Below are 22,823 nucleotides of genomic sequence, written 5' to 3'. Positions count from 1 at the left end.
CCGAGAACTGCCTGTATTTCAAACACAACTGGTTTCATATTCCTTAGCCCTGGGGAGGGCAGCTTCTTCCCAAAAGGGAGAGATGCATGTAGCAAATGCCAAATGCAATGGGAGAGTAGATGGGATAGGGCTCAGAGTCAAAGACCCGAGTTTTGGCCCCAGCACTACTCTGTGACCTTGGGAGGATCACTTCAGCTTTCATTCCCCACCTGTGAATGTGTTAGAATAAAACCAAGCTTGAAGGGCCCCATGAGGGTCAGAGAGCCACGGTGAGCGATCCTGCAGAACACTGTCTGGATGACAGTTCCAACAAAGCCAACCTGAGCATCTTGGTTTCCACAGGAAGGACCAGTACCTCCTCTCACCCGTGAACTGCTGGTATCTGGTCCTGCATCAGACCAGGCGGGAGAGCCGAGACCATGCCACCCTCAATGACATCTTCATGAACAACGTCATCGTCCGCCTCTCACAGATCAGTGAGGATGTCATCAGACTCTTCAAAAAGGTGGGCAAGCAGGCCACCTGACCTGCCTGGGTTTCTCCTGTCTGTGCTATTCAGGGTGGAATGTGGTTTGGGGACATGAGACCAGGAGGGCAGTTGTGTTGAGGGTGTAAGGGTCCGACAGCTGGACTTGGCATCCCAGATTCTGAGTTTGAATCCTGGATATAAATGGTGGCTCAGCCGCTTCAGCAACCACCACAGAAATAAAAACCTTTTCATGATAAAATAAGTAATACATGTTCATTGTAGGACATATGGAAAAATGAACATGAGTACAAACAAAAATTAAAATCACCTGCAATGTTATCAGCAGTAGTCACTTTGGGCAGCAGTAGTGACCTTTGGGGTCATAGGTATTTCTATGAGTGCTCATATTTACACATTTTCCAGTATACATATGCATTTCCCCCAATGAGGTCAGCCTGCATATATGATTTTGCTATCTGCTTATGTCACCTAAAAATTATATAACACTTTATTCCAGAATTTAACCATGTCAATAAATACATTTCTACTAGAGGCCCAGTGCACGGGAGGTGGGGGGCTGTCCCTCAGCCTGGCCTGCACCTTCTCCAATCTGGGACCCCTGGCCTGCACCCTCTCACAATCCGGGACTTCTAGCTCCTGACTGCTCACCTGCCTGCCTGCCTAATTGCCCCTAACCGCTTCTGCCAGACAGCCTGATCACCCCCTAACCGCTCCCCTGCTGGCTTGATTGACGCCTAACTGCTCCCCTGCCAGCCTGATCGCCCCCAACTGCCCTCCCCTGCTAGCCTGATCTTGCCCCCAACTGCCCTCCCCTGCTGGCCTGGTCGCACCCAACTGCCTCCCCCTGCAGGCCTGGTTGCCCCCAACTGGCCTCCCCGGCCAGCCCAATCACCCACAACTGTCCTCCCCTGCCAGCCATCTTGTGATGGCCATCTTGTGATGATGTCGCATGTGACGCCACCTAGGCTTTTATTATATAGGATAACATTTTGAATGATTAATAACATTTCATTATATAATGTACCCTAATTTATTTCACCAATCAGTGTCTTATTGTTGAACACTCGGGTTATTCCATTCTTTCACTCTTCTAAACAATGCTTCTGTGAGCAATCTTGTATATACACACCTTTGTCACATTCACTTCTGTTTCCTAGGATCAGTTTCTACAACGGGAATTTGGGGGTCCAAAGTTTACTTATTTTCAAGTCTTTTAACAGACTGCTCTGTTGCTTTCAGAAAGGATTTAGCCATGTTTATGGCCCAGAAGCCAAGTGAAAGGAGCAATCATGGTTTATGCCCCAGGCCTCTGTATCCCAAGCCCCTTGCACAGTGCCAGGCAGGCACCAGCTGCTGCATACATGCCTGTAGCACTGAACTCACTTCGGTGAACTTCAGTTTTCTCATTTGTGAAGTGGGCAAGTCATTTAGTCTTCATGAGCCTCATCCTCTCTGTCTTGCAAATGGGGTGAAGATCCACTACTTCCCAGTGGCAGTGTGAGGGTTAAAAGAAACAATGCATGTGAAGGGGAGAGGTGTTGAGAAGTGGTTCAGGGTGTAGGTCTTTGGGTCCACAATTCTTGAAATTCCCTGGGTCATAATCCTGGTCCCATCCTTAGCTTTCCATCATTAGTCTGGGGTTTGTTCCTTATGCTCTTTGTGCCTCAGTTTCCTCATTTGTGAGGTAGGGATAGAAATACCCACTGGGCAAGTGGGAGGATTAAGAAGGTTTTTAATCCCACGTAAAGCGTGGAAAACAGCACCTGGCGGCTAAGTGCTCATGAAAGCTGGCTGTTGTTATAGGAGTGTGAGAGACTGTTACTACTAAAAAAATCTAGCTCATCTCTTCTTGCCAGGTGCCAGTTTTAGGGATTGGGTGACCTGGGATTGCTAGGAGCACAAGGAAGAGGACAAGCGGGTTTGAAATATAAAAACCTCTCCGTGGTCTGCATTAGGATTGCCCACTCTGAGGATGACTTCTGTAGCAAAATTGTCATCACAGGCTAGTTCCCCTCTTCCACACAGTGTGCTCTGGTGTCCTCCCGGGGCCCTGTTAATGAAACATAGTCTAACTTTAATACTTACATAAGCAAACATAATTAGAATGGTAAATACAGTACAATAAAAAAAAAATTCACACAGCGCTTTGCAAAGCCACACTGAAGTGATTCAAGTCCCTTGGTCCCATCACAAGCCTCTGCCTGCTGCCACTGTCACATCTTTTTTCCTGGGTGGGAGTGACTCAAAGAGAAAAGATCATCAGGGCCTTTAGGAAATGAAGGGTCCCCCCTTCCCCGCCCCCCAAGAGCTGAGCCGAGGGGACAAGTGAGATAAATCTTCTCAGTTCTCATTTAGGCTGACAGCAGCCTCACTTGTGATGGAGGTTAACAGGGTGGAAAATAATGAAAAAATGTCTACAGCTGAGCTCCTGGCTGCCTTGTTACCAGGCCTGTGCCTGTGGAACAAAGGAAGCAACCCAGCCCCTGTGGGCCGGGAGAGAGATGGGGACAGGGCCTCGCTGGCTGAGCTAGCACAGCATGGCCTGTTTGTGTCACATCAGCTATAGATAATCTTGGCACCAAGACTGCACTCCTTACGTAATAACAGTTCCTGCAGGCCTCAGAATGACTGCAGGACTGGTCTCTGGTCAGACTGGGGCATGGGCTCGTCACTCACCCATTTTATAGATGAGGAGGTAAAGCTTGAGAAGCTGCAAGGAGAGCCCAGATTTGGTAACTTTGGGCCTATTGTCATCACTGGCAGGAGGCAGCATGGCTGGGCTTTGCAATCTCTCAGAAATGCCTCTCACTGACACGTGACCCTGGGCAAGTCTCCCTGAGCTTCAGTTTTCTCATCTGGGAAATGGAGATGGTGACGATGTCTCCATCAGCAGCCTGTTTTGAAGAGTAGATGTAAGCCAGGAGTCCTTCCTGGTCTCAGGCCTGGGAGAGCTGCCTTGACTGACAGCTTCTCACTGATGGCAAGATGCTATTTAACTCAATAACTACCTTTTCATGATTCTCCATTTTCCCTCTTGTAGTGGACTCTATTCTCATGACTACTGGTAGAGGAAACACTTCAAATTCCAGAAGCCATTCTAGGATTCATCTAATCCAGTGGTCGGCAAATTGCGGCCCCTTGAGTGTGGCTCTTCCACAAAATACCACATGAGGATGTGCACGTACAGTGCGAATAAAACTTTGTGGCCACACTCAAGGGGCCAAAGAGCCGCATGTGGCTCGCGAGCCGCAGTTTGCCGACCACTGGTCTAGTCAAATGGACTTATGCATGCAGGTGGCCCTTGCTTTAAGTGTGAGGTATGGATCCACCATAGAAGAATGGAAGTGGATGAGATCTTGGAGGTCATTGTGGGGATCAGGACTCTTATGGTTGCGAACAACAGAAACCCAGCTCAACCTGCTTGAGGGTAAAGGGGGATTTACCAGCTCTCTAGAGCCAAGCTTGGTTCAGGCCTAAGGGGCTTCTAGGGCACAAAGAAATTCAGTTTCTCTGGCAACTGTGCTCCATCCCCCCTCCCCTTTTTAGGGGAGACAGTGAAGGGCTCTTTTGTAGTCAGTCTCTCCATGTGATGACCAGATGGCCCTTTGCAGCTTCAGGCTTCAAAAAGGAAGTGAGAGCTCCTTTTCCCCCTGGAATTGGGTCTTATGGGCTCTGATTGGCTCAGTGTGGGTCACATGAACATGCCTGCCGCTGTACCTGTGGCTGGGGGATGCATGTGGACTGACCAGGCCTGAGAAACACATCTACCCCTGAAGCCAAATGTACACTCAGCTTTACCTGATGCATGGGACAGAGAATGGGTGAGGGGTGGTTCTCCAGGCGCAGTAAATCATTCAGTGTCTACCAGGCCGCTGTTCCAGTCCTTTATCAACCTCTATAAGAGTGATCATCCTCCCTCTGTTAGATCAACCTCAATAAAGGGCATTCATTACCTCTCAGGACGGCTCATTCCATTTGGGGACAACTGTGACCAATACAAAATTCTCCCCATTGTTGAGATGAAATCTTATAGTGTTTCTCACTCACAGGGCCTGGTCATACCCTTGAGGGCCACATAGGTCAGATCCACATGGAAACCTGTGAATTTCTCAAACACAGAAATCATGATCACTCACCCAGGTCTTTCAAAGCTCTGGGTAAACATCCCAGGTTCCTTCACTTGTCCCTCTGTGATTTGGCTTGTGTTTCCTCTCCACCTGGGATACTCTCCCTCAGTCACTCTCCGGGTCTTCTCTGACCTACAGAACTTAATATTCAGGACCATTCAGAACACTCTAGGGAGGTCTGGCCAGCTGAGATTAGAGCAGGGCTATGTTGACTCTTCATTTCTTTTCTTTTTTTAAAATAATTTTTATTTCTTAAAGTATTACAAAGAGTATTACATATGTCTCCTTCCCCCCCCCCCCTTGATATTCCCCCAGCCCCTACCCCCCCCCCCGGTGTCTTGTGTCCATTGGTTAATCTTATATGCATGCATATAAGTCCTTCGGTTGATCTCTTAATCCCCCCCCCAAACCCTCCCCAGGCTTCCCACTGTAGTTTGACAGTCTGTTCAATGTTGCTCTGCCTCTGCATCTGCCCCTGTTCATCAGTCTATACTGGTCCCCATTATCTGTCCCAACCTCACTGGAGCAGTCCCAATCTCACTGGGGCCGTCTCAGCCTCACCGGGGCCATTTCAACCTCACCGGGGCAGTTTCAACCTCACCGGGGCTGTCCCTACCTCACCGGGGCCGTTTCAACCTCACCAGGGCTGTCCCTACCTCACCGGGGCCGTTTTAGCCTCACCGGGGCCGTTCCGACTTCACCGGGGCCGTTTCAACCTCACCGGGGCCGTCCCTACCTCACCGGGACCATTTCAACCTCACCAGGGCCGTCCTGACCTCACAGGGGCCGTTTAAACCTCACGGGGGCCGTCCCGACCAACTCTTCATTTCTAATAATGAAATCTATGAAGGCATTTTGCCTTTTTCATGACAGTCTCATCACATGGTTGACTCACTGAACTCTTCGTTCAAATTCCCAGGTATTTTTGTCCAACTGGTTTTTAATCTAGCCTGTGAATTCTGCACTTGGGTTTTTTTTTTTTTATATTTGCCCTTTTAAAATGTTATTATATTTGATTAAGGTCAAATGGGATCAGTGTCCTTATTTAAGTGATTTTTCAAGCATCAATGGGGTAACTTTTCCAAGCAGTTCTAATTCCTCTTTTGTGGGAAAAGCTTGTTCTATAACTTCTCCATGTCTTCCTTCTTGGTGTTAGCTTCTTTTATGTGTCAATTCTTTGCCTCTATTTTTGATTCTTCTCTACCTTCTTAGTTGAGAGGTGGAAAGTGTAGCAGAGAATTGGGAATGAGTTACAATTAAGGTGACTCTTGATTTGGGTGTTGAAGGATGGGTAGGAGTCTGCCAAGTAAGGAAAGGAAGTTGAGAGTTCAGTATTAGGAGAAAGGCAAGAGCACAGTGGGCAGTCCAAGGCAACTCAGAATGGAAGCTGCAAAATGGTGGTCCACAGCTGAATTTGGTCCTCAAGGGTATGACCAGGCCCTGTGGCTGGGGGATGCAGTCTGTTTGACCCTCACTATGTTAAAATTAAATCAACATTTTAAAATTGCAGGATTTCACATAAAAATTGGGATTTTGTGTTTCTATTAAAAAATCAGAAGCACTGCCAATACCAGATCCATGAGGGTTCATAGTTGGTAGTACTTGGCTGGATCTGAGTAGCTGCTGGCCCTTTTAGCCAGGGCACACTCTCTCCATTGCCTCATGGTCCCTGCTGTTGTCCAGTGTATGACACTTACTTGGCTCCTTTATTTTGCATCCCTGGCCCTTTATTGTTTGAGTTTGTGGCCTTATCTTTTTTTTTTTTTTTTTTTTTACATATCAATAGTCACTTTATTTTTAAAAATAATTCCTTATTGTTGAAAGTATAACATTATGTCCCCTTTTTTCTCCCATAGACCCCCTCCTGCCCCGTTTTGACCCCCACCTCAGGTCTTCAGCACCCTATTGTCTGTGTCCATGGGTTATGCATATATGCATACAAGGTCTTTGGTACCACCCACCCACCCTCCCCTGCCTTCCCTCTGAGATTCCGCACTCTGTTCCAGGCTTTGAGTCTCTGGATCCACTCCGCTCATCAGTTTGTTACTTAGGTTTGTGGCCTTATCTTTAAACATTATCTACCAGTGGTTGATTTGTGAATTCTTTAGAATCACCTAGAGGGCTTGTTACACATGGATTGCTGGGCCCCACCTTGAAGGATTAGTTTCAGATTCAGTAGGTCTGAGAATCTGCATTTCTAACAAGTTTCCAGGACATGTTGATGCTGCTAGTCTGGGGACCACACATGGAGAACGACTTACCTAGTCCAACCTCCTTGTTTTCCAGGTAAGGAAACTGAGGCTCCCCACCTCCTTCCGGTAACCCAGAGTCTGGCCCCAAGCACAGGTTTTGACTCCAGGTCTGGTACTGAACCCACTGCCTGCTGCGGTGCACCAGTGGGAGGTCCATCTGCATCTTGATTGCTCTCCTTCCCGCCCCAGCCATTCCTGAGAATGGGCGCTGAAGCCCATTTCATTTCCAACCTCAGCTTCCTTAACAATAGCCACCCATTATTCTATGCTCTGATGCCTGCAGAATTTAATTACTTGCTGGGCAGTGAAGTGAATTTGATTGTTGGAAGCTGTGGTGTTCTGGAGGAAGCACTAATGAGGAAAGACTCTTAGCAGGGAAGAGGGGGCATGTGGGGGGTTTGTGTTTGAAAGCAGCCATTCACTGTGTGGCAATAAGGGCTTGGTCTTCAGTGAGCTTTTTCGTTCCCGCCTCGAAGATGTCTGTCGCATTTCATAAATAAATCAGGGCTTTTGTGTGCAATAATTGCTTTGCTTTGTAACCAAGATCAAAAGCACCAATGGCCTTGGATTCAAAGCCAAGTTTATTTTTTATTATTGTGTTGAAGGAGAGAGTGAGGGTTTGCATGCTGGAGGGTCCAGCTATGAGGCCTGGAGAGAGAGAGAGAGAGAGAGAGGGAGAGAGAGAGAGAGAACGAGAACAAAGTGGGCAAACTGAAGGTATGAGGGGCCTTCAGCCAGTCTCTACCATCTCCCAGGGATATGAAGTCCTGAACGCTCACTCTGCTAGTACAGCCGCCGAGCTGGTCACTATCAGGCATTCCCAACTCACTGAATAGACATATATTAGTACTATCATGACAGTAGGTAAACAGTAATTACAGATAACAAACAATTAGTGAGTGCTTACTGTGTGCCAGGCTCTGGGCTAAGCATTCTTTAGACATTGAATTCTTAGAGAGCGATGCTGTCATCACTTAATTTTACAGATGAGAATGCTGACGCTGGTATAGGTGGAACTCAGACTGGAATCTAGATTTGTCTGACAAATCTGACAATGCCCAGTGGTAAAGGCACGTGCTATAGAAGACAGAGAAATGAGTCAGACATTATGTCCTCCCTCAAGGAGCTCACAGTGTAGACAGATGTGTAGCAGTGGTTCAAACGCAGCAGAGAAGAGAGGGGAGCTGGTTTAGAGGACTTCCTATCTGGGCTGGTGGGGTGGTATGAGGGAGTTTGGGGACCGTTTTATGTTGGGGAAGCAGCATTTGAAGTGATCCTTGAAGGATTAGTCTCTATCTCAGTAGGTTCCCCAGAAAGCAGATTCTGGGACAGTGATTACAATGCAGGGGTATATTAGCAAGTACCACTGGGGTTCCCACCTGTAGAAGGAAAGGAAGAGAAGCAGGAGTCAGCCAGTGGAGAAGTCGGGCCTTGGTGTAGTCGCAACAAAGGCCTCAACTGACTCCTTGGGGAGCTCTGAAGCTGGGGTGCCCTTCCGAGTTGTCCTGGGTTGTGGTAAGGAGATTGAGCAGAACTTTATACCCTCAAATTGTTCCCAGAAAGGGGTGTGGACTTGGGCATGTGCCTCTTTAGCTGAGAAAGTTCATAAGGCTGACAGCCAGGGGTGTCTGCTGGCAGCATTCCTCACACTGAGGGGAATAAGTCCTCCAGTCCTAAAGGCGATTTGGGTGGTGCTTCCCTGTGTCCAAAACAGATATTCAGAGATTCGGGAAAAGGGAAAAATGGGATTCCAGACCGAAGGAAAGGCCCGTGTGTTAGGCAGGAAAGTCTGGGCCTGTATCATGAGCAGGTCTGCCGGTATTGTAGTCTAGTGTAGTGGTTAGGGTTATGGACAGACTCTCTGGCTCAATATCTGTTCTTCCACTCCCAGGCCATGCGAGCTCATTCTAGTCCCTTGATCCTCTGAGTTTCTTCATTTTCAAAATGGAGCTATGACGGCCTCCTTAGTGGAGTTGTAAGATTAAAAAAATGACAATATAAAATCCCTACCTGGTACACAGTAAACAGTTCATAAATATTAGCTGTTATTGAGATGATTATTGAGACTTTGAGAAAGAACATAGTGAGAGTTAAGATTGAAGATGGAATAAAGGAATATTTTATTCATGGCACGGAGGTTAAATAGTCAGAAGTAAGAAAATGTGCTCAGGAAAGTACTCACAGATTAGTTCTAAATGATGGCAGTCTTACCTTTTCTTTGATAACCTTATTCTTTTATCTTGCCTTATTATATTGGTTAGGACCTCTGTCTGGTGCAGTATGAAGGGAAATGGGAGAGAAGTGGTATTCTTGGCTTTTAAAAGGCATGCTTCTAACATTTCACCATTTAAGATACAAACTCTTAGCAAATTATGAATAAATAGGCACTTCCTTAGTCTGACAAACAATATTTACCAAAAACAAACAGCAAATATCATACTTGCTGCTGACAAGAGCTCAGCAAGATGGCTGGTTACAAGATCAATATACAAAAATGAATAACGTGCCTGTGTCCCCGCCACATTCAATTAGAAAATGTAATTTAAGAATGCATACATTAGAAAATAAGAATGACTGAAAATTAATGCCATTAATGCTACAAATTAGCTACGTCCTAGAAGATTTGATAAGTAATGCTTTCACTGTCATTTAGATATAAATATTTCATAATTTGCATTACAGTTTCTTCTTTGCCTCATGAATTATTCAGAATTAAGTTTATTTTAGTTTCAAACCTTTTTTAAAGCTTTCACTTGCCTTGAATTTCTAACTTTATTACACCATAATCATTTTTTTTTAAAGATCTGTACGTTTTTGTTGAAGCATTTGCCGTGTCAGAGTACCAAGATTTCCCTAACATGATAGTCATTAAAGCAGGTGGTGCTAGAGCAGTGCCAGGTAAACTGACCTACAAGGCAGCTCAGAGCCCAGAAACAGCCCTCTCCACATGGTGACACAGTACATGGCAAAGGTGCACTACAGATCTGGGAAAGGGTAGAGTATTTAGGGAATGGGGCCGATTACATTGGTGAGTCATCCTTGTCTTTTTGTTTTAGAAAGTGATTTTACACACACACACACACACACACACACACACACACACAAACACACACATTTTTATATGGAGAAAATAAGACCTCCACCTCAGTTCACAAAAATATAGTCTAGATGGATTAATGCGCTAAAGGTAAAAAGCAAAACTTTAAAACTTTTGAAAGATAAAATGGGAGATTATATTTAAAACCTTGAGGTAGGAAAATAAACATAAAAAGATAGTTTTATTTCTGTTTAGAAAAATAAAAAGCATAACCCATAAAGAAAATATTAATAAATTCCATTATATGACAATCTTCCTACAACAACAGCTAACAAGGGAACCTACAGATGAGACAAGAAGATATTTGGGTCTGTACAAAATTCATAAAAGGTTAATACCAAGAATATAAAATCAGTTCCTACAAATTAATAAGAGAAGGGGGCAAACAACCCAATAGGAACATAGGTAAGAGATAGAAATGGTTAAGTCACAGAAAATCATTTTTAAATGGTTAAAAAATGTAAGAATAGATGCTGATAATTACTGGTAATCAGGAGAGAGTAAAATAAACCGAGACACAGTTGGAGTGCCACTGGATTGGTAAAGCCGTCCTCCGTGCTGGCAGTGAGGAGCAGCAGGGCTCTCCTGTCCTCCTGAAAAACCTGTGAATTTTTCCAGCCCCTTGAGAACAGTCGGGCAGTGCCTAGTAACAGTGAAGTGAAGGAAGAGGGGCATACCCTGTGACCCAGCAATTCCACTTCTAAGTGTAACCTAAAGATGTTCTAGTGTATCCACACACACACAGAGCCTTGTACAAGGATATTTGCCGTACACAAACAAAGAGAAGTCACCTAAATGTTCATCATGAAGGGAATGGCTAGGTAAGCTATGGATAGTCATGGACTGGAATGTTACACAATAGTTAAGATGGCGGAACTAGATCTCCGTGTATCAAGGTGGGTAAAACTTGAAAACACAGTGTCGGGTGGAAAAAAGCAAGGATCATTATGATATTTTTATACAATTTTAAATATAAGTTAATAGTTCATATTGTTAGACATCTGTCTGATATAAAGCTATCCAAATATGGACTGTGTAAGAATACATACCAGCTTCAGAATAGTGATTGAGGGGTGAAGGAGTAAGAAAGGTGACAAAGAATACTTCAGCTGTACCTGTAACATTTTGCTTCCTAAGAGCCATTTTGAAGCAAAAATGAGAAAATCTTAATAGGTATCTAATTTGGGTGGCATGTTCTTGGATGTTTGTTACTGTTTTCTCAACTCTTCTGCATGTTTCAAATATTTGGAGATAATTAATATTTAGTTATTTAAATACTGGAGACCTGAAATCAAAGGGTGGGGGGTGCTGTGAAGACAGATTAAGGAGGCCCTTGGGTGTCAGAATGAGAATCTGGGCTTTATTTTCTAGACCAGGGGTCCTCAAACTACAGCCCGCGGGCCACATGCAAATACAAATATTGTATTTGTTCCCGTTTTGTTTTTTTACTTCAAAATAAGTTATGTGTAGTGTGCATAGGAATTTGTTCATAGTTTTTTTTTCAACTATAGTCCGGCCCTCCAACGGTCCGAGGGACAGTGAACTGGCTCCCTGTTTAAAAAGTTTGAGGACCCCTGTTCTAGACATTGGAGAATCATTGCAGGTTCTTGAATAGGGAATGACATGATCAGAGCCAAGATTAAGGATGATTAATTTGGTGTATTTAGGGCTTTGAAAAGGGGGAGTAGTTATATATTATTAATACATGTACACTACTATACAGATTAGTGGTGAAAGACTGTAGGAGCCTAGATCGGGGAGGTTGGTACGGGACTATAGAGAAAGGAAGGGATAGATGGATGGTGGTTAGGTGAGCGGGTGAATAAGTGGGTGGGTAGGTACATGGGTGGGTGGGTGGATGGTTGGATGGATGAGTAGATGGGTGAATGGGTTGGAAGGTGGTGAATAGATGGGTGGATACATGGCTGTAGACATTTTTGAAATGCCAGTGCCATCCTTATTACATCCTATTTACAAACAATGCAAATGGAATTGAAGATCAGATTATAAAATGACAAGGAGTTTAAAGAGATGTCTCAGATCAATGATTCAGCAATGTGATCAATAATGTTTTAATCCAACAAGTAAGCCAGACAACAACCATATTCCCCGTGAAGGTAATGGAGGGAGAAAACAGCTCAAAACCGAGTGGCCTCAGGTTTTCATGGATATTGATTTCTCAAGAAGACAACTTTGTCATGTTCCCCAGGACATGGACTCTCACTCACCCCCTAAATCTTTCACTCCTTATCTGTAAGAGATTTGAGACAAAAACAAAAGCAAAAACCCTCCAAAACACAAGCCAGCACCAGGGACATAGTCAAGCAGGATTACTCCTGAGTATATCCTGCCTCTGCAGGGACTCAGCCCCATGATCCAGACCAACTCCTTCTGCCTGGGCCTGGAGGCCGGGAGGAGGGCCTGGAATTTGGTCACTGATAACAGGAGATTCTGCAAAATGGCACTGAGCACTGTATGTTATTTCATACTTACAATGATCTAAAGCAGAGCCTTGTAAACATCAGTATGCTTTTTATGCGAAGGCAGAGGAGATCTGTGTTTTATAATTACCTTGAAATGTTTGGGGGGGGGGTTGGGATTCTAAAGGCATGCAGAGGGCTAGCTCTCCCAGTGGAGGCAACAGAGTGGATTGGCTGAGAGAATCACATTTACTAGCTCTATGATCTTGGGGAAATTACTCACCCTCCCCGAGCCCTGGTATCCTGATCTTTAAAGTGGGGTTAACAATGTTGCCTCCTATGAAGGGTCTGATAATAGGCTGGCATGAGGTACAGTACTGTCTATAAAGCAGTTATCACTGTGCCTGACACATGCTAAGATATCAAGAAACAATAGCTATTATTGTTGTTATTAACTACTAGAGGCCCAGTGCATGAAAATTCATGCACTGGAGAGGGCGTCCCTCAGCCTGGCCTGCCCCCTCTCACAGTCCGGGAGCCCTCAGGGGCAGCACGCAACCCAGCACTGAGGGGAAGGCGACACCTCTGCTGCTGTCACTGCTGGCAGAGCAAGCCTCGGCCAGCACTGGTTACCTGAGCCTCGGGTGGCCATCTGAGGCTTGCCTGCCCCTTGGGCCGGCCCTGGGTGACTGGGGGGCTAAGGGGACTGGGTGTTGCCATCTTTGAGGGCGTGACAGTCAATTAGCATATTCCCTCCTTATTGGCTGGGGTGCTACCATCTTTGAGGGTGGGGCAGTCAGCATATTCGCTCCTTATTGGCTGTGGGCTCTGCCATCTTTGAGGGTGGGGCAGTCAGTTAGCATATTCCCTCCTTATTGGCTGTGGGTGCTACCATCTTTGAGGGTGGGGCAGTCAGTTAGCATATTCGCTCCTTATTGGCTGTGGGCGCTGCCATCTTTGAGGGTGGGGCAGTCAATTAGCATATTCCCTCCTTATTGGCTGTGGGTGCTACCATCTTTGAGGGTGGGGCAGTCAGTTAGCATATTCGCTCCTTATTGGCTGTGGGCTCTGCCATCTTTGAGGGCGGGGCAGTCAATTATCATATTCCCTCTTTATTAGATAGGATAATGATAAGTATTATTAGTAATAGTATCAAGCATTATTGTTAATAATGATAAGTATTACTACTATTAATATTTCATATTATTAGTAGAGAGCCTGACCACAGTAGGTCACCTGTTCATAACCATCCCGAGGTATCTTTGGGCTTCCTCAGATCTGTTATTTTAAGCATTTCTGAAAATAAAGGCTTTCAGTGCAAACAGAATCCAAGAGAGATGCTGGGAGTAATTACAGGGGGAAGAGGGTGGCAGGCTTCTTGCCTCAGCTCATTGCTGGGCTCCAGTGGGGCCCACCACTGCCAAGAACCTATGATGAGTGGTTCCAGGACCTTCCTATTTTCTTGCAGCTTGGTATCCCAGCCACAGCAACAGGGGGTAAAGAGTTCAAGCCTCAAGTCTGCATTCCAGCTTCTTGCAAAAACAACATGCAGATGACAGCATTTGGAGTTGCAGCAACAGGAGACATAAATTAGTTTGGGAAGGGGAGGAAAAGAAGGGAGGTGTCCAGGAGCAGGGAGAGAAAGAAGGTGGGGCGGGGGTCGGGGGGGGAAGAGGAGGGGTAACAAGGGTCCAGATGGAAGGTGGAGCAGAGTATAGACTGAGGATGACGTTGGGTGGCAAGGAGTGGTGACATGACAGAGTGCAGGCAGCCCAGTTATTGGCAAGCTTGGACACAGCCAGGAGAAACAGCCAGCCAGCTAGCTGTCCAGGCTGCCATGTGCAGGGATAAGTTGACCTTCCAGGACAGCCTGGAGAAGCCCATTCCTCTGAGACACGCCTTTAAAGCCTTTGCGTTGGAAATGAAAACACAACCGCTTTGGGAGATGGCCAGTGCTTACATATACCAGATACTTAAATAGGGAACATCTGTGGGTCTCAACTTTTGTTATTTGATGAGAAAACAAGCTGGAGTATGGAAAAGCAGTGGGATTTAGACCTACAAGAGACAGGAGTTTTTGTTTTTACTTAGTTTTGTTGGTTTATTTGCTTCCCATTGTTTGCTTGGAGCCCCAGAACTGGGAAAACCATGGAATGTCCCAAAGGTAACCAACCCTACATGAGAATATCTGGTCAAGCAAGAGTGAGAAAAGAGAGGCCTTGCTGTAGCAGGGTCTGGTGAGAAGGAGTTGAGGCCTGGAGGCCCCACATGGGTAACTGGGGGTTGAGGAAGCATCCACTTTATTTCCTGCATTAAGAATGGTCCCCTATGGAGAAGTGAAGGGGGAGCTTGTCGTTTAAACACAACATTTTAGGACGGCATTATTTTCTAGACGTAAAGAGTGACTTTAGCCATGGGAATGACCCACTTTTGAGTTCATTTGAGGGAGACAGAGACATGCCCTTAAATAATAGAACTTTTCAAATACAGTTCAAGCCCTGGCCTCGTAGCTCAGTTGGTTAGAGCATCATCCAGATATGCCAAGGTTGCGGGTTCAATTTCTGGTCAGGGTACATACAAGAAGCAACCAATGAATACATGAATAAGTGGAACAACAAATCGATGTTTCTCTCTCTCTCTCAAAATTTAAAAAAATAATAATACAGCTCATAAAGCCCTAGGTCTTATAGTATTAGTTTTGAGGGTTTTCTTTTAAAACATTGTTAACCTGTATTGAAAACTAAATCAAGCAACCCATTGCAAGATTTTCATGGTGAAGAAATTTATTTAATTCAGGAACCATTGTGTCAAAAAAATTTAGTCCCATCTTGACATGACTGTGTGGGGTTTTGTGCACAGGCATTGGGGCTCCTTGTGTATGCGAGTCTTCGTGATCTGCACCCTTGGAAGCCAGAGTGCCAGTGTCCACTAATTGATTGGAACTTGGTCCTTCTGCAGGAGCTGTGTGAAAGCTGGTGCTTGGTGGAGGGTTTGCGGAAGCCTATGTCCCTCCATGCTCCTTTTGGCGCTTTCACGCCGGCATAAGCACTTATTATATCAGTATTCTTTCACATAAGCAAAAATGAAAATTCACTGGATCTTGTAAGCTGCAAAGTACAGAGGTAAATGTTATCTAGATATCTCGAGGTCCAGGACTTCAATGCTAGTGTCCTGGTTCTCCTTCTGATGGGCAGCCCAAGACCCCTGACATCCTAGCTCAGGGATGCCAGAGGAGAGATGAACTGAGAATGTGGTTGTTAGAAAGCTCCCATAGAAGGTTCTTATTGGCTCTGCCTGGAATATATTTCTATCCCTGACCCAATCACTAGACTTGAGGAGCCAGAGCGCTCTGGCCACACTGGGTCCCATGCCCGATGGACCATCTTGTGTGACCAGGCAAGCAGGGATCAGTGCCATCATATTTCATCACTCGTTATCAGCAGGAGGAAGGGAGAAGTTAGAGATGGCTATCGTGGCTGAGATTTATTCCTAACAGGACAGGTGGGCCAAGAAGGACCAGGCCAAGGACAACTAACTGTGCCTGCAAGTGGGGACAAGGGACGAGGATGCAGATTTCTGCACAGGTGGTGAGAAAGTGGCTTGGACAGGCAGATGATGTCCAGAGAGCATGCTCTCCTTGTACCTTCTTTGTGACCTGAACTCATCTCTATTGCAGCATTGTGCCTGCATATCAGGCTAGGCACTAAGGAAGCAGACTACAGGAAGTCATTACAAGTGCCAACTGTGGAGTCAGACCAACTAAAAGCTGAATCCTGGCTCTGCTCCTTCCTAGCTGTGCAACCTGGGGCTAGTTGCTCAGCCCTTCTGAGCCTCCAGCTATCAAGTGGACATAATATTATTACCTACCTTAAAGGTTTCAATTAGATCATGTATGGAAGTGCTTTTGGACAGTGTTCAGCAAGTGGAAAGTGCTCCATAAATGCTAGCTGTGATGGATCGAGGTGGGCTGCATCTCTTTCTGCTTTGTATCTTTGGTGCCTGGTTGAAGTTGGTATCCAGTAGGTCTCAGTGAATGCTGGTGTAAATAGAAACAAAGCTAGGTGAGGAATTGGCCACAGAGGAACAAGAAGAGGTAGTGTCAGCAAGAGGACGGGTTCAGGGGATGCTGGGATTCTGCCCAGGCTGTGCTGTTGGGGTCCATGGGGGAACCAGGAGCCTTGGTCTCAGGAAGCAGATGCTTCAGTGGCTTTCAAAGTTGGGATATGAGAAAGACGTTGGTTAAAAAGGCACTCTCACAGGTTAGCGATGGCTGTTGTTGACAAGGGATTCTGATGGCTACTCCCTGTGAGATCCCATTGGTCTCTGGGTCCTAAACTCAAATGCCCCCGTGGGCCAGTGAAGGGAGATGCTGGGCACTGCAGCCAACTGGAGAGCACAAACCCCACCCAAAGGGCTGCCATGCCCCAAGTGGGGGCCCAGTATTACTGGATCTTCTAGTTTTTTTAGGAAAAACTGAAAATCTGGACATGTAAGGGGAATTTCCTGATTTTTAAAAGCTGGGGAAAGAATCAGATTATCTGAAAACACTGAATGGCCAAATAAAACACATCTGCAGGCCAGTGAAGCTGCCATTTGGAGCCCTTGGTCTAGGGCAGTGGTTCTCAGCCAGGGCAATTTTGTCCCCCAGAGGACATTTGGCCATGTTGGAGATAATTTCTATTATCACAACTTGGGGTGGAGGTGGGGAATGCTCCTGGCATCTGGTGGTTAGAGACCGGGGATGATGAACATCTTACAATGTCCAGGACGGCCCCGCCCCCATCAAAGAGCTATCTGACCCTGTTAGAGTTTAACTGGCATTAGCTGCAGAAAGAAGAAAGAGGTAGGGCCGGGCCACCTGCCACCTGATTTTACAGACTTATTTGGGTCAGACAGACAGTGTTGTACCCTTTCAACCCCGAAGAGCCACGGTTGCCATGGCTGAGCCCTACTTGGTCCAATGTAATTATTTTCTACAGTCCACACACTTCCTGTGCATGAAGGAAAGCAGCCTGCCACCCCTGACCTCTGCAGGCATGAAAGTCATGTGAGAAATGTGGACAAAGAGTGCTAATGCATTGCCACTTGGGTTCCCAAGGGCTGGGTGTGATGGTCTGCTAGAGATTATAAGGGTTTTGGCCTCCTGTTCCTGGTGGAATGTTTGGTTTGGGTTCCTCATTCAGTAGTTTCTGGAACTGTGGTTGAGAATATTTCCCTTCTCAACCAGCCCCAACCATAGAAAAATAAAATTCCTTTGAGTCCTGTGCAGTGTAGTAACTATTTGCTGAGTACTCACTCTGTGGCCAGCCGTGCTTGGTGCTGAGAGGGAGGTGAGCAGAGACTCATGCAGGCAGGTTCCCTCTGGTGACTTACTGTGCCGTTGAGGAAACACAGGCACCAGGCCTCCAGCTCCTCCCCATCCAGTCTACCCTGTCTTCTTCTTCTACACCCTCTCTTCATCTTCCTGAGGAAGCACACCCCTGATCACAGCCTTCAGAGGCTCCCAGTTCCACTCCGAATGAAACCTGCACTCCACAGCCTGTGTTGACCCAGCTCCGTTTCAAGCTCATCTTCTGCTCTCCCGTTGCTGTGCTTCTCTCTTTGAAAACCAAGCTTTTCCCTGGTGCCAGTCTCTATGCCTTTGCTCCGGCTGCGCCCCCTTCCTCAAATACCGCCTCTGTCCTTTCACACAAGGCGAGGTGGCTCTGGTGGTTGTCCCTGTATCCTCTTCATCACTTCATCCCACATCACCTCATCTGTCACTCACTCCTGCCTTAGAATTATTTGGTTCTTGACTCTCGATCCTGCCAAACTAGGAGATTCTTAAGGGACAACTTAATAAAAAAATTCAACTCTTGTTTCCTTTTCTGAGCGACTTCCTAGCTTTGTCCCTGGCATCAGTGGATGTCAGTTCAGCATGCACTGTTTCCCAAGCTCTTCATCGATGCCAAGTGCTGCCATATGTGTTACCACTTTCCATCCTCACAGGGACTCCGAGACATCATCCCACTTTTACAGATCAGGAAACTAAGGCTTATAGGAACTGTCCCTTCGTCTGTTCATAGATTTATTCACTAGGAGGCAGGCTTTGGGCTCAGCTCAACCAGTTTCTCAGGGAGTCCTTAAGGAACCAATATTCTTTTGTTCTGCCACTCAAGGCTACTGATAGCAATTGGGGCTCCATGGTTATTTTGCTGGCACTCACTGAAAAAGCTAAAACCTTCCTCTTAATCATCTGAGTCCTTCTCTTCTATCTAGGTAAGTCACATACCCCTGGGCTAACAACATACCAGAATGTGTTGTCTCAAGTTGGGATGGGGTCATGTCCTTGGAAGAACTCAGCTGGAGGGCTGAATGCAGGGCCAAAATTCATAGCTCTGTTAGGAAGCAGGAAGGGCAGGAATGGATGCTGGGGAAGGAACCAGCATCACCTGCTACTGAGAGCAAAGTATTAGGCAGTTAGAAGGAAGGTGACAATGACAGATTGGATTAAGGAGGAGGGATTTTTTTTTTTTTTTTTTTTGTCAAAACTCCAGATTTTCCAGTTGCCATGCCTGGGAATATATTGTCCCATTGATCAAATTCAAGGAGATGGAGGAAAGTTCAGGAGTTTGCTTTTGGTTAATTGAGTTTGATGTGATGAGGGAACATCCAGACTGTACTGTTTTGCAACAGTTGAAGATACAGGTCTCTGAGCTTGGGCTCAGGGTCGTGCAGGGCGGAGCCCAGGAGAGAGGACCATGGAGATGGTAGACATGGCTGCTGATCTCTGAGAAGTGGGAGCTGGAGTCAGTAGTGTGTGGGGAGCTGGCTGGGGCAGAGGCTGAGAAGGCAAGGCTGGTGGGAGTTTTGAAGGCAGGACTCTTCCCAGCAGAGCTGCTTCTAGGAATTTATCGGACAGGGTGCACAGTGATAGAGTACGAGGATGTTCACTGCATCATTGTTTGAAATATTAGGGGACTAGATACAACCTAAATGCCCGTCACTATGCAGCTGGTTAATTAATTGATACATCTGGTATACGGAACCCCAAGCAGCTGTCAAAAAAGGAGGATGCAAGAGCTACATAGGCTATGAAGGAAGAATCTCTCAGGTATATTGTTAGGTAGAAAAAGCAAGATGCAAAGGTGTTTAAAAAAGAACATACACTATCCAAATGCATGCTTGTGTATCCGTAGCCTGTTTCTGGAAGGTATCAGAAGAAACTATGAATAGCAGGTGACTGTGGGCAGGCGTCTGAGAGCCTGAGAGACTTACTCTTCTCTTTTACTTTGCTGGCTGTTAGGGTCCTTTAACCGCATGCACTTAGTACCTTCAAAAAGTGAGATCATAAAAATAAAGACAGAAGAAACTGGGTCTTGGATGTCAGAGATATTGGTAAGACTGAGCACTGAGAGGAGCCACTGTGGGTGTCAGAGTACGGGGTCAGCGGTGGGGCAAACATCAGGGGACGGGCCACAGGAGAAACTGAGGCACAGACTGAGAATCAGGGAGAATAGAAGAAAATGGGGGTAACTAGTTGGGTTCATCACTCACCATGTAGATGCATGGGATGCATGGGATGGCGCTGAAGGCTCCCTGCGAGCTCTGTACAGACAGTTCTGCTGAGACTCTGCTGTGCTGTTGGATTGGGTCCCTTCTCTTTAGTCACCAGAACTGGAGCGAGGTCTAAGCAGATCCCTGGAATTGCCCCAGAGCTCTTGCTGTCTGTTATGAGATCTGGTAAATGCAGGGGCTGCCTTCAGACAAGTGACTCTTGGCAAGTCTAGGCCCAGAAACTGAGAGAAAGGCTGTGGGTGAGAAGAAGGAGCCTGATACTGAGCCCTCCCCAGCTCCCACTGAGCCCAGGGCCTGCTGACCTGTGCAGGGCGGGGCGGAGGAAGGCTGGTCTCTGCCCATCAGCTGCTGGTCATGCTTGAGGCTGAGGGAGCTGAAAGGGAGAGTAGGATGACACAGCTGTCAGGGAGCAGAGACCAGGGCTCCTATTTTCAATACGGAAACTTCACATGATGGTCCAAGCAAACAGGGAGAGTAATAATAATATTAATAAGTGACAGAATCCTAGACTCTTTAGGCTGGATGGAACCTGGAGATAGTTCGTTATTTTCTAAATTGTGTCCCTCAATATACTGAACATGTATGTAACTGCGAAAAAGGATTGAGGTCAACTAAATTACACACTACAGCCCCCTTCACATACAGTCCATGCATGTGCGGGTATAAAAGCCTCTGAAAAATTCTGCGGTAAGAAAAACCTGTCTCACTTTAACTAGCTTTTCCCAAATGTATTTGGTCACAGAAGCTCCCATCCCTTTTATAGTGTGGCACCCCCACCCCCCCTCCCAGCATGCTTTGGGAAGTGTTTCTTTTCAATTTTTTATTTTATAGCGTGGTAACTAAGTCTCCAAGGCCACATGGCCAGTTGGTGATACAGCGGAGGCCAGAACCTCCGTGTTCTGCCAGTGATCCAGAGGGCTGTCTGTTTACCTGCCCTGCTCTGCTGGATTGAGATGCTGCATCATTCTTTCTCAGACTGTGTTCTGTGGAATCCCACTCTCATGAAATGTTAATGAGCATTGAACTAGGGACACACATTCTGGTCACATAAACATAGGACACACAGAATTAAAGAAAGATGGCTGTGGGGTTTCTTAGAATCTTTAATATGGTAATATCTCTGTGAATCACCAAGCAGGGTTCCCCAACTTACATGGCCAGGGAAGACTTTGTTTTGTGGATACAAGTTGAGGAATTCAAGTCTAGATCAATGAGTTTTATGTTGATTTCTGCAGCCCCTGCCCAGAGCATTCCTTCCCTTACTGTGTTGAAAAGGAAATTTAAAGCCAACAGCTACCTTCTCCCCCTCTGACATGTGCTATTTCACATTCCAGAGCAAGGAGATTGGCCTGCAGATGCACGAGGAGCTCCTGAAGGTCACCAACGAGCTCTACACAGTAAGTCCTGCTCAGCTCTGCTGCCATGTGAGATCGGGCCCCTTTCTTCAGTGCCCAGGGCTGGAGGGAGGCTAACCACAAGTCTGGGAGGACCCTGAGCCTTTTTTACGATGTGCCCAAGGGACAGGGGGTCATTACGGTGGGATGCAGTGATTCAAAACCCCAGCTGCTCATTCTGTACACCTGGGGTGGGGCCCTGGGCATGTTTACTTAGTAAAAGTTCCAGCTGCGGGAATGTGTTACCTACCAAAGCAGAAGGCACAGAGTTGGGGTGGGGGAGCATGGACACAGAGCTCCCGAGGGAGGAGTGTGGGTTTGGAGTCGGGTAGGACAGGCTAAAGTCGAGGCCTGCTCCTTGCTGACCGTGGGACCTTAGGCATCCATGTAGCTCATGTGGGCTCAGTATCCTTATCTGCAAAATGGAGCACTGCTCTGAGGATCACATGCGGTGAGGGGGATGAGCATGCCTTGCCATCTCCGGGAAATAATTTCAGAACATCACAGTTTGGCCAAGCATTGACCTTGCTATCTGCGTGGAGGCAAAATCTGACTGGACTTAGGATGAGTGTTAGAATCCAAGAAGGTGAGTGGCTGGGGGAACACAAACACGCAGGTCACAGTGCAGGAATTTATCTGGGAGCTAGTGCAGCAGGATGTCAAACCCAGGTTTGTCTGTAATCAGACTTGTTGGCTCTGCTGGGAGTCTCCGCTGCCTCTCCTGCTGAGAAGTCCCTTCTCTTCCTCACTTCCCCTCCGCTTCTTGAATTCTTTCCCATCCAAAGGCACCAAGCTCAAACTCACTCTCGATCACAGAAGCTCACCTGGAGCCATCACTTTTCTGAACTCTTAACTACTCTCTCATGCACATGCACACTCTTCCTCTCATTTCCTCACTCACCAAATAAGTATTGATCGCCGGCTATATGCCAGCACTGCTGGAGGCTCTGGACACACTGTGGAGAACATGGTGCAGCCTCCACAGGCTCACGGTCTAGACACCCTCCCTCCCAGGCCACATATCCAGCACACACTATGCTCTCTTTGGGGCTACTGTATCATCCTTTCACATGCTTTACTCTTGTCTCCCTGCCCAGACTCTAAACTCCTTGTGGGCAAAACCAGTTTCTTTCTTTTATTCATATATCCCTCCCTCCCTTATCTGCTTCAGTAAGCACCCTGGGAACACCAGGGATGTATAAGACACTTCAAAGACCAACTCTTGAAATGTTCACAGCCTGCCACTGTGCCTCTTACAGCACTGGGTCCACGGCAGGCAGCTGCATATGCTTGAAATGAATTTCTGGGCAACTACTGAAGACTCAGTGTGCAGTCAGCAAATGACCTAGGGAGGGGTTTGCTGTTGGCACCCCAGTGCTCTCACTCTGTTGGCAGCTACAACAAAAATGGCACCAGGTGTTAGACCAGTGGGGTCCGATGGGGCCTTAGTTCAGTAATCTTGGTACTTGAGTTCTGGCTCAGAAAG

The 22,823-nt window shown here is 46.5% G+C and overlaps 1 protein-coding gene across 3 annotated transcripts in view; it reads left to right on the top strand.

The window, feature by feature from the left end:
* Positions 1-22,823, top strand: part of SRGAP3 (SLIT-ROBO Rho GTPase activating protein 3) — a 221,671-nt gene that overhangs the window by 126,186 nt on the left and 72,662 nt on the right. For all 3 annotated transcript variants that reach the window (XM_081106102.1, XM_081106103.1, XM_081106104.1), the window contains exons 3-4: positions 343-505; positions 21,278-21,340. In XM_081106102.1, coding sequence (XP_080962228.1) covers positions 343-505; positions 21,278-21,340 — 226 coding nt within the window. The remainder of the gene's footprint in view (positions 1-342; positions 506-21,277; positions 21,341-22,823) is intronic.

The sequence above is a fragment of the Myotis nattereri genome, assembly GCF_964212035.1.
Source record: "Myotis nattereri genome assembly, chromosome: 14".
Classification (NCBI taxonomy): Eukaryota; Metazoa; Chordata; class Mammalia; order Chiroptera; family Vespertilionidae; genus Myotis; species Myotis nattereri.
The sequence above is the reverse complement of the archived record's forward strand: the minus strand, read 5'-3'. Positions and strand labels throughout refer to the sequence as shown.